Genomic DNA, 12,482 nt, shown 5'->3' with positions numbered 1-12,482 from the left:
ACAAAAATACAAAGACATAAAACTTTTATATTTCTTTAGACAGCTCAAAAACTTAGACAGAGAGAACATTCTGGTCTTTCGGTGGACTTATTTAACTCGACATATTTGGCGGGCACTACCAACTGCCAACAGCCCACACATAAACATTATTACTCCTCCGTGCTCTGCAGTGATCAGATCTACATCTTCTCTTTATTTTCTGTAAAATAAGGTTTATATGTTATATACATAATACATGATCCAGTTAGATAGCAGTATATATCTTTGAATGTGAAGTTATATATTTGTTTGGATCCTTATTAGCGTTGCTCCATTTTTATGTACTAAAAGCAGAGAAATTATGAATAACCCGAGATCGGCTAGTCCTTCTGTTTCTCTGGCAACCTCAGATCTATTAGACAAGCAACGTCAATCGAGTCATGGAGAGTTCACGCGACTAGAGAAACGAATGGGAGGGAGGAGGATGACGTTTCACTCCAAGTCTATGCCTAGAGGTTCCATGTTTCTTGACAAAGAAGCTTCTAGAAACTCCCACGACAAGAGGTTTGACCTATTCAGGACCATGTCAGGGAAGCTCGAACGTCAGATCTCAAATTTACGTGGAAAACCCATTGAAAGATCGTTGCATGAGGAAGAGATCACTGAATCTCTAACCGCTGATAGATTCTTCGACGCTCTTCATCTTCAAGGCCCTGAACTTGAAACTCTCAAGGTATTATTAATATTTTTGATTAAAAAACATGGTTTAACTATGAAAACAAACATAGTTTTAAAAGTAAGTGTATTAAAATGAACAAAATAATTCGTTTAAGTTGAAATTTTTTTATGGAATTTTTTTTAAATTCTTTCTTTTTAGTTACTTGAGTTTTGATGTTTTTAACATTTATATGGAAGAACAGGAGAAGGAGGAGATAGTTCTCCCTGATGACAAAACGTGGCCGTTTCTTCTTCGGTTCCCAATCACATCGTACGGGATGTGTCTTGGAGTAAGCAGTCACGCCATCATGTGGAAGACCTTAGCAACCACAGACGCCGAAAAGTTCTTGCACGTGACGCAAGTAGTCAACCACGTGCTCTGGTGGATCTCTCTCGTCCTCCTCATCGCCGTCTCCATCACTTACCTCTTCAAAACCATTTTCTTCTTTGAGGCGGTGCGCCGCGAGTTCATGCATCCAATCAGAGTCAACTTCTTCTTCGCACCTCTCATATCAGTCCTCTTCCTGGCACTTGGGATCCCACATTCCATCACCTCGAGCCTTCCCTCTATACTTTGGTACTTCCTTATGGCTCCGGTCTTGTTTCTTGAGATGAAGATTTACGGACAGTGGATGTCTGGTGGACAGCGACGCCTCTCCAAAGTTGCTAACCCTACAAATCACCTTTCTATTGTTGGTAACTTCGTTGGAGCACTTCTTGGAGCGTCAATGGGGTTGAAAGAAGGACCGATGTTCTTCTTCTCCATAGGGTTGGCTTATTATATGGTCTTGTTTGTGACTCTGTATCAGAGACTTCCCACAAACGAAACCTTACCTAAAGAGCTTCATCCTGTTTTCTTCCTCTTTGTGGCTGCACCGGCCGTTGCTTCCATGGCTTGGACCAAGATCTCTGCCTCTTTTGATCTCGGTTCGCGTCTAGCTTACTTCGCCTCCTTGTTCTTATGCTTCTCTCTGGTAATTTTCTATATTTAATTTAACAGATATAGTCATAAAGAGAGCAAAGTTTCTTGCGTCACAAGAAATGATAACAGTGAGAACAGAGCAAAGTTGCTTGCATCACAAGAAATGTTAACAACTTGTCTACTTGTGGTTCTTGTTTCAGGTTGTTCGGATTAACTTTTTCCGCGGATTCAAGTAAGATACTTCTCTAACTGATTAAAAGAGTCTAGAGATCAAAAAGATTAGATGTTAACTGATATATCTATATTGTTAAATGTCAGATTTTCGCTAGCTTGGTGGGCTTACACGTTTCCGATGACGGCCGTGGCCACCGCGACGATAAAATACTCAGGGGAAGTCACCGGAGTAGCAACTCAGATACTGTCGGTTTTATTGTCGGGAGCAGCAACGCTGACGGTGATAGGTGTCCTGGTAATGACGGTGGTGCACGCTTTTGTCAAATGTGATCTCTTCCCCAACGATGTAGCCATTGCAATAAGTGCAGAGCAACCGAAGCAGAAGAAATGGTTCAAACAGCTCAAGGTTTTGGACCCGGAAGATAATCAAATAGATGTAGAAGCCCCTCCTTTATTAAATGCGTAGTGTTACATGGTTTAGTTAGACCAATGATTCAGCTTAGAGGTGTGAAGCAAAGTATTAAGCAATTGATAATATACAGGAAAAATAAGGATCTAGTCTGTGACAATGTTGCTGCTTTTGTTAGACTTAAGCTGGGGAGTTTCACTCTCACAAGTACCATCTTTGATTCTCATGTCTTTGACCAGAGCATGACGCAGGGTTTAGCAAGACGAATAGTTTTCTTGAATGTTATAATACCAAGTGCAAGCCCCACCTTGGCGAAGACTGTGATGGATATTTTGGTTTCCATTTTGTTTTTCGGCGGCTCCGGAGAGCTCTTTATTCGAACGTCTTTGTGCATTTCTTTTTCCTAGTTGCATTTCTCTTCATTTATCAGGACACAATTTTTTATCTAATTTGAAAGTATGACAGTGTTTTTATCTAATTTGAAAGTACATGTGACAGTCTTTTTAGCAAAAATTTTTTTGACATTGTTAAAAAAAAAAAGCCTATAAAATATTAAAATAATCATATGGGCCCATTATATGGGTTAGGGTTTTGTTTATGGTTTCAACTTTCAAGCACATATAAAACCGTTTGAGATATTTTACCCACATAAACACAAAACATTTCAACCACACAAACCCAAAACATCCCAAGGTAAATATTGCTGCTCTATCACCATCTTGCTATTGTTTTGTAGATTTGCTCTACCAGATCTTTGATATGATTCAATTTGTTTTGTACATTTTCAAGTGAGGAACTTTGAATCATGCTGTGTATTTTGTCTTATTGTAGATCGAAAGTCATCTTTGTTCAGTCTCAGAGGAACTATAGTATTTGAGAGTTTTGTGGCTTTGGTTTCGAATCATGCTTATTCATCTTTGATTTTGCTTCTCTTTGGTTTAATATGTATTCCTTGATGTAGATTTGAGATGGAGTTTACAAGAGACGAAGCTTTTGATCGCGCCCTACTCAGAGACATTAAAGACAGGGTCTTTTATTTCTTGAAAAAAGCATATGCGATTGTGAATGATCCTTCAACAGATTCAATGATCTTGTGGGGTCCCAACGGCAACAGTCTCATAGTGCATAGACCTCTTCCCCTAGAATATACCGAATCCTTTCTTTTCCACTCGGGAGCTCTAAGCATGGAGAGATTTGTAGCTTATGTAAGTCTTTTTTTTTTCTTTTCTTATTATCAAATATTCAAATAAGCATAAAGTTTGTTATAGATTTTTTTTTTTTTTTGCCAAAATGTGAATTTCATATTAATATGAGAAGAGTTTGTAATTGCTTACAAAAAGTTTTAGATAAAAGCTTGAGTCAGCCTTGGACAAAAAAATAAAACAAAGCTGAGTCAACATAAGCATTTAAAGAACCGGCATGTTATTCAAACCGTAGCCATTGCTGCATAAGTGGGATAAAGGGCTTTAGTTTCCTTTTTCCCAGGATTGTATCCCTTATGAAGCGATCAAGGATTTTGAAAATAGCTGCTGGACTTCGAGTTTCACCATCATGTAGACGTCTATTCCTCTCAGTCCAGATGCTTGATATTGTTGCTTGAGCGACGAGTCTCTTGAGCGTTCGGCTTGTGACAGCTTCTCGCATAGATAACCAATCAGAGAGAGCAGTCCACGTGTGGAATGCTAGAGGATGATACCCGAGTCTCTGCATCACCAAATCCCATATTTCTTCACTGATCTCACAGCGCAGGAAGAGATGATCTCTGTTTTCCTCTTGCAAGTTGCAGAGACAGCAAAGGTGCGATACGTTCATACCCCATCTGGCCAAGCGAGACCTGGTAGGGAGGCGATCCTGATGTGCTATCCAAGAAGTGAAAGCATGCTTCGGTACATGGCCCTTGAACCAGATATTATTTGTCCATTGTTGGATTCGTCCTCTATTTCTGACCTCGTTCCATGTCTTGCTAGAGGAAAAATCTGTGAGTTCTTTACCGTCAACAACCCAAACGTATGCGTCTTCTGTTGTAGATATCGAAGGTAGTTGCAGGGAAGTCAAGTAGATGTGAAGTTCCTCAGCTGCCTCAGAACGGGCACCTCGGATAATCCATCCTGCTCTGTTGCAAGCATCAGATACAGTTGCAGTTACTGGGATTTGGAGCTCTCTTGGACCCCGATCCCCAAATCTGTGAAAGAGTGGCCCTAATGGAGTCCAAAAATCATACCAGAAGCTTATGATCCTGCCGTTTCCCAACTTCGGTCTGAGAAAACGGGAAGCAAGACCTCGTAGAGAAAGAATTGATTTCCATGTTGAGGAAGTAGTCTTGCTTTCGTCAATGGCCCAGAAGTTTTCTCCTTTCAGACGATATTCACGGGTCCATTCTGCCCAAAGTGAATCAGCATTTGAGAACAAGAACCATATCAGCTTCAGACATAATGTTTTGTTCCATCTACCAATGTCTCGCAGGCCAAGACCCCCTTCAGTCTTTGGAAGACAAACAATGTTCCATGAGACCTTTGAGATACATTTTTTCGTTTCACTGCCACCCCACAGGAAGCGAGAGCATAGACCTTCAATTGTTTTTATGCAACCTTTTGGGAGAATGAAAGCTGACGCCCAAAAGTTTATCATCCCATACATAACAGAAGAGATAAGCTGTCTTCGCCCTGCAAACGTCAAAGCCTTGACAGACCAGGAATTAAAATTACCTGAGATCTTTTCGAGCAATGGCCTGTAATCAGATAACCTCAACTTTCGATGCATCAGGGGCAAGCCTAAGTAGCGGATAGGCATTGAACCTATGGTGAAACCAAGGCTGGAGAGGTTTAAGGTTTCAACATTGTTCAAGCCAGCTGTAAACATTTCCGTCTTGCTTCTATTCATTCTCAGACCCGACTACTGAGCAAAAGCTTCCATTGTGTCCGCAATGCATTTGACAGAGTTGACAATGCCGTCTGAGAATATCATTAAATCATCAGCAAAAGATAGATGAGTAACCTTTACTGTCGAAGTATGCGGGTGATATCCAATGGACCCATCTTCATATTTACTCTTCAACATTTGTGTAAACACTTCCAGAGCCAAGACAAAGAGATAGGGAGATAACGGATCACCTTGTCTAAGCCCTCTAGTTCCCTTGAAGTATCCACATAACTCTCCGTTGATTGCCACAGAGAAGTGAGTCGTTGTCAAGCATTTTTTGATAAGAGTTCTGAAAATTGGAGGGAAATCCAGAGCTTCTAGCGTGAACAAGACAAAATCCCAGTCTAAGGTGTCGAAAGCCTTCTGAGATCGACCTTGAGCATACATCGCTTAGATATTTTTTTCCAGTTGTAACCTGCTACAAGTTCTGTGGCTAACAGCACGTTCTCAACCAATAAACGGCCCGGTACGAAGGCTGACTGGGCGTTGGAGACCAGGGACGGGAGAAGAGCCTTTAGTCTGTTTGCAAGGAGCTTTGATGCCACTTTGTAGACTGTATTGCAACATGATATTGGCCTAAACTCTTTCAGACGATTGGCATTTGCCTTTTTTGGAACAAGAGTTAGGATAGTTGCATTCCACTGTTGAAGGAGTTCACCTGAGGTTAGAAATTCCTTTACAGCTTCAATCATATCACGCCCCACTGATTTCCAGTTACCTGTGAAGAACTCCGCTGGATATCCATCAGGGCCCGGTGATTTGTTCTTTGGTAGGGATAAGAACGCCCCTTGAATTTCTTGGTCTGAGAAAGGAGCTGAGAGAGAAGCGATAGCATCTATGGAACATCTTGCTTGTATCACCGATGCAATAGCAGATGGCGAAGAAGTAGTTGGAGTATTCATGCCGCCTAGGAGTTCCTTGAAGTAATTTACAGCATGCTGTTTTATTTCCGGCAGAGAGTCAATGACGTAATCACTATCATCCAGAAGGAAAGCGATATGGTTCTGAGCTTGTCTTGTCTTTATGACTCTATGATAGAAAGCTGTGGGTGCATCTCCCTCAACATTCCACTGAATCCTGGACCGTTGCCTCAAGAATTTATCCTCGGCTTTTGCCAAAGAAAGCCATTTAAAGTGTGCTTTGCGCTCAGCTTCTGAGGAGACAGTAGATGGGGCTGATAAGGTTACTTGCTGGCATCTTGTAAGATCATCAAAAGCTTCTTGCACTCGAGTTTCAATGCCACAAAAATTTTCTTTACTGAATGAGCGAATAATAACCTTCAGTTCTTTCATCTTCTTTGAGACGCATAGCTGTCTCGACCCATGAAATGGCAGAGCATTCCAGGAAGAGGATATGAGTTTCTCGAAATCAGGGTGACTGTTTAAGTGAGCAAAGAACTTGAATGGTCTTTTCTGAGGAGGTTTGTGCTGGTCTAAGAAAACGCAGCAAGAGCTATGGTCTGAAATTCCGGGATCACCAAAGACTCCAATAGACTCCGGGTATTTATCCATCCATTCTTCGTTACACAAGATCCTGTCCAATTTTTTGGATACATGAGAGTTGGACCAAGTGAAGCTATTACCACAGAATTGAAGGTCAGACAACGAACATCTCTGAATACAATCGCGGAAATCTCGCATTCCCCTTTTAGAAGAGAACTGATCAGCAGTGGAGTGTTCTGTGGGATATATGATTTTGTTATAGATTTTTGTTGTTGTTATTGTTGTGTAGGGTTTTACAATGACTGTCTCTGGATCACAAGTGGAATATGCAAATGATGATTTTGTGAGAGGTCAACCCCAACGTTTAGGAAAGATATGCGACCCCTTTGTGGCAAGGGTGAAACAAGATATAGAGTTGCGGTTTAAACAAGATAATGGTGAGCATCCTATATTGGACTTTGAGCTGGTAGGGTTCTTATCCATGGTCTTAATGAGTGTATTATTTTTTGTCTTTTAAATTTTAGATCGAAAGCGCCACTGGGAAGAGCTCCGTAGTTATGGGATGGTCGTTGAACTCTTCAAACATATATATTCAGTGGTAGATGATCCTGCAACGAACTCATTCATCTCGTGGGGACCCAATGGCAAGAGTTTCATAGTGCTGGATCCTCAAAGATGTGCCTGTTATTGTTTCCCCTACAATTTACTTGAAGAATGTGTAAGTTTGTTTGTACGATTATTTTCCATACAAAAATATGAATCCACTTTGATCGATGTTTACTGTATTTACTTTTTTTTTGGTAGGGCTTTACAAAAACAGTGTCTGGATCACAAGTGGAATTTGCAAGTGAAAATTTTGTGGCAGGCAAACCCGAGCTTATAAAGAAGATAAGTGAAAAGCATAAGCCAGCGATGATTGCATAAACTAAGAAATTTAGGGAGCGTATGGAGGCTTTTAGTCGAAATCCTGCCATGGAGAAGAGGACTGATTACGTTTTGCAAGCAAGCAAGCTCTCATGACTAATGAATATTAAGTAAAAAATGGGACTTTGCAAATGCTGAGCATCATGTTGGACTCTGATGATCGGGTCTTAATGAATTCTGGCTTTATGAAATAATGTTTTGACTCATAAAAATACATTATGAGAGAATGTAAACTTTTTTTAATCTCTGTCAGTTCAGAAACTCTTGAAAATCTGTTTGGTGTAATCAGCGCCGGACCAACCTTTTATATTGCCCCAATCAAAATTTAAAACTATGCCTTCATATATGTTTTATCAAGATCACAAAACAATATAAAAAATAACTTAAATTTTCATTAAAAAAATCAAATTTCATAATATGTTCATAAAAAACATTGATATAAAAACACTTATTGCTGAAATATAGATCTTCTTGCATTTTTCCCTGCAAAATCATCCATTAAACTCCTATAGTCAAGTTTTTCGACCATAGCAGTCTCAATTGTTATGTTTCTATTTTAGAATTAGGGTTTTAACTATTATCTAAAATATAAATTTACTAATATATTTAAAAAGTTTGACAAATCTTATTATAACTAAATATGTCCAATAGATAATATTTTAACAAAATAATCTACAGATTTTCTTTTTATGTATATACTAATATTTTTTTTTTAAATATGCCCCACTAATTTGGATGCCCTAATCCTTGGCTTGGGTGGCTTCCCCTCGAAGTCGGCCCTGGGTGTAATTCTCGTAAATGTTCCTTTTCTGTTATCTTTTAAATTTTGCATTCATCACTCCTTTCTGATTTTTTGCGTCACTACTAATTAAGTAACACCATGAATCCTTCTTTGAGTAGCTTAAGAGATATCAAGTAGCATGTAAAAGATGGCGTTTCACCCCGTCTATGCGAGAGGTTCCATGTTTCTTGACTAAGAAGCTTCTAGGTATTCACACGACAAGGGGTGTTACCTATTCAGGACCATGTCAGGGAAGGTCAAACGACAGCTGAACCGCTAACCGATGATAGATTGTTTGTCGCTCTTCAGGGTATTAGTCCCTCTATACTTTTGTATTCTTTATGGCTCCGGTCTTGTTTCTTGAGATGAAGATTTATGGACTGGGATGTTTGGTGGACAACGTCGCCTCTCCAAAGTTGCTAACCCTACAAATCACCTTTCCGTTGTGGGCTTGAACTGCCGTAATTAATAATTTCTTGATCCGTAATATCTCTGATCAAGTCGTCGTTCATTGTTGTTGTCACAGTCTTTGGGAAATCTTTTAAAATATCAGTAGTGTTATTTATTTGATCTTGACGTGCATAAACTCTTTGAAAGAAATCCTCCTCATGTAATCCGTATTACCATGCTCATCATTGATAGACAAATCTTGTTTCTTGAATATCCTGTTTTTGTGCACGATTGACAAAATCTAAGGCCAATAAAATCTATTAAAACTAATGAAATGGGACCATTATCTGGGTTAGGGTTTTGCTTTAGGTTTCAAGCACATATAAAACCGTTTGAGCTATTGTCTGAAACATTCCAACCACACAAACACAAAAGATGTCAAGGTATATATTGCTCTTTCACCATTTTGCTATTGTTTTGTAGATAATCTCTACCAGATCTATGAATATGGATCAGTTTAAAGATTATCTTGTACATTTTCGAGTGGAAAACTTTGAATCATGATGTGTATTTTAACTTATTGTAGATCGAAAGTCATCTTTGTTCGGTCTTAGAGGAACTATAATATTTGAGAATTTTGTGCCTTTGGTTTCGAATCACGCTTATTCCATCTTTATTTTTGCTTCTCTTTGGTTTAATATGTATTCCTTGATGTAGATTTGAGATAGAGTTCACAAGAGAAGAAGCTTTTGATCGCGTTTAAAAATGTTTTAATTTCGCATTTGTTGTCTTTTGAATTTTTAAGATTTTAATAATTCTTATTATTCAGTATTATTCGGTTTAATTCTATATTTTATAGTAAGTATCACGTTTTTTTTGAAAAAGGAGGAGAGGACACGGATATTCAACCTATATATTTTGAATACAAAAAAAACTTGAAAATATACCATCTCACACGAATAAATACATAAATGTACATGAAGATCAAAAACTCGTCTTATATATCTTCTATTATTTATTCATACTTATCTGAAAAATTTTGCTCAATATTTACTTAGAGTTTTCAATACTTTTTCAATAATGCATCTGTTAAGGTGTTTCAAATATTAAACATACAATGACAGCTTGAATTTTTTTTTTTTGTGATTTCTTAAATTTGTGATCTAAAATTCCGTTAATCTTTTTCGAGATCAGTCTTTTTCGAAACTGTTTATCATAGTCCACACTAACGAGATTGCTTATTGTATATCTGGTAATATTAACCAACTAATATATTATAAAAATCATTGCTATATTTTGTTTTAATTTCACGTGATTACCTTTTACTTATCAGGATAAATTATGTAATCTTTTCACATACAATTTAGTTTAACAAAAAGAAAAGTATAACAATATATATAAAGTAATAATAAAATACAAATGATAAGAAATTGTTGGCCTCAGCCTTATTGGTTTAGCCTTAAAAGAGTCCAATAAGCACTAAACAAAACCCAGCCAACATGCTTTAAAGATACATAGCAAGCTACAAGAAGACACCTCAACACAGACATTATTGAAAAAATAGAAACCGGTTGATATTTTATGTTTGAAATACTGATGCAGTTGGAAATTTGGAATAGTTGGATTACAATGTCTTCTGGTGAAATTTTAGATCACGAATTTAAGAAATTATAATGAAAAATTCAAGCTGTCATTGTATGTTTAATATTTGAAACACCTCAACACAGAAATTATTGAAAAAATATTGAATATTCTAAGTAAATATTGAGCAATTTTTATCAGATAAGTATGAATAAATAGTAAAATATCATTTTTTTGGCTCAAAAATAGTAAAATATCATATAGATTACAATACAAATGTCTTTATAAAACTCCAAACGTTATTTAAATTCAAAAATATATAAAAAAAATTGTTTAAAAAAAAAATATAAAATTTGTGCACAGCGCAAACAAACGATTTTCTTTTAATAGTGTATATGGTTTTTTCTAGAATCAAAGTATTCTTAATCGTAATTTTAAATTTTTTTCCCCTTTTATTTGTATATCTGAAAATGGCTTTCAATGCTGTCAAAGCTGAGGCAACGGGTGCATTAATTGATTTTATTGATGAAATGATTCCAGCTCTTCTTCAAGATTTTAAAATGTTTATGAAAATATAGTTTCTTAAATATAGTTAAATACCAATAAAAATATATCCAAATTTTTATATACATTAATTTTATCAAAGAGACAAAACTATAATATAAGTGATTGTAAACATTTTTATTATTTATATATGTTCACTAAAATATATAAATACAATGTAGATAGAAAGTTATAAGTGAGAAATTAACATAACAAAGGTAAAAGATACAATATTAACCAAAAAGTTATTTGATAAAAATATGGGCAAAACAAAAAACATTAGCAAACAATCTTCAAATATATAGAAATTACAATAATAAATGAATTGTAAAATATACACATCATGAAACAAGAATGATGTAAAACAGTTTAAACCAAATAAATATAAATAATTATTATTAATTTGTTGATTACTTGCAGAGGTAAAATATATTTGATTAAGTATTTAAGTCAAGTAAAAATAAATGTTGGGATCCATACATTTCTCATATGAAAAAAGGACATGGGCAGTAGTTTTTCTTTTCAGACATTGAACACGGTTGTGCATGTATAGTATAGTGCTTCAAGTTACGGCCGAAGCACATGCATTGTTGATTTCGAAAACCCAAATGTTGAAGCTTTTGCATACGACTATCTTAAAATATCCCATAAATTTAAGAATTATTCACATCTAATTCCACTAAGACATCAAATTATATTAACCCACTAACCGCAATGCGCTTCATGCTACAAACACGGAATATTACAGAAATCAAAATATCAGTTTCCAAGAAAAAACGGCAGACTAATAACTCCGGAAGCAACACAAGTAACCACTACACGATCACTTCGAGCATGGACCATTCTATAGTATTTTCTAAGAATCACCAAAACTTTTTTTTTCAAATCTAGCAAACGACCGAGGGCTTTAACCATTGTTAAATATCCGAACATGCAAAAGCCTGAAGACGCATGCAAAGTAATATATAACAATTACAACTACACGTGTCAGTGATTTGACTAACTACAAATCTATCTTCAAAGTCTCCATAACTTAGCAAAATAATATTTTTATTTACGTGATGGAGAGTTCGTGCACAAGAGAGCATGGTGAATGCCAGGTTCCATTCATTATTAAATTAGATTTATAAAAAAATGTTGAGAATGAAGATAGAACTTGCTTATAGACTGAGTGTAGAGGCAATCTTCGATCATCAGTCTCCATTTTTGTCTTTAATGAATCAGGGAATCGAGATATTGTTGGCATCTACTCAGTAATGGCATTAACTATATTCATTAATGTTAGTACAATGTTAATGCGATTCATTAATGGCCTTCAGTTGGCTTCATTTGACAGCTTGGTTTAAGGGATAACATGTTTTCAAATTCATTTATTGCATCCGTTTTCAAGGTCGTTTAACAAAATCGAAGCAAATCAAAAATATTTAAAATTTCTACATCAAAATAATTTGAACAAATTGTTTTCATTGGCTTTGTTGCATGTTTTAATTATGGCACAAAAGAAGGCCATTTTCGCCATTGATTGTCCCTGCTTGTGGGCAATGGGCATTCCAGCTGGAACAAGCATACACTTCCTCTGTTTCACAAATAGACTTTATATAGTCCTTCTGGATCTAAATGTATGATGTTTTATGTATTTCACACATATTAAGACAATAGTTATTTGCTATAAATTTTGTCACTACAATGAGTTTTAATGCA

General features: G+C 36.5%; 2 protein-coding genes across 2 annotated transcripts; both read left to right on the top strand.

Annotated features, from left to right (window-relative positions):
- The first annotated feature begins 114 nt into the window (after positions 1 to 114).
- Positions 115 to 7,830, top strand: LOC106410067 (S-type anion channel SLAH2). The gene is made up of 8 exons (XM_013850569.3): positions 115 to 712; positions 900 to 1,670; positions 1,819 to 1,850; positions 1,937 to 2,894; positions 3,163 to 3,406; positions 6,852 to 6,999; positions 7,087 to 7,280; positions 7,367 to 7,830. Exons 1-4 carry the CDS (start codon positions 341 to 343, stop codon positions 2,256 to 2,258), a joined length of 1,497 nt encoding a protein of 498 aa, XP_013706023.2. The 5' UTR covers positions 115 to 340; the 3' UTR covers positions 2,259 to 2,894; positions 3,163 to 3,406; positions 6,852 to 6,999; positions 7,087 to 7,280; positions 7,367 to 7,830.
- LOC125575332 (heat stress transcription factor A-9-like) lies at positions 6,674 to 7,486 on the top strand. Its single transcript, XM_048764350.1, has 4 exons — positions 6,674 to 6,715; positions 6,852 to 6,999; positions 7,087 to 7,280; positions 7,367 to 7,486. The coding sequence occupies exons 1-4, from the start codon at positions 6,674 to 6,676 to the stop codon at positions 7,484 to 7,486; spliced, it is 504 nt and encodes a 167-aa protein (XP_048620307.1).
- Positions 7,831 to 12,482: the final 4,652 nt, after the last annotated feature.

The sequence above is a fragment of the Brassica napus genome, chromosome C7 (genome assembly GCF_020379485.1).
Source record: "Brassica napus cultivar Da-Ae chromosome C7, Da-Ae, whole genome shotgun sequence".
Lineage (NCBI taxonomy): Eukaryota > Viridiplantae > Streptophyta > Magnoliopsida > Brassicales > Brassicaceae > Brassica > Brassica napus.
Note: the sequence above shows the minus strand (reverse complement) of the source record. Positions and strands in the feature narration are given on the sequence as shown.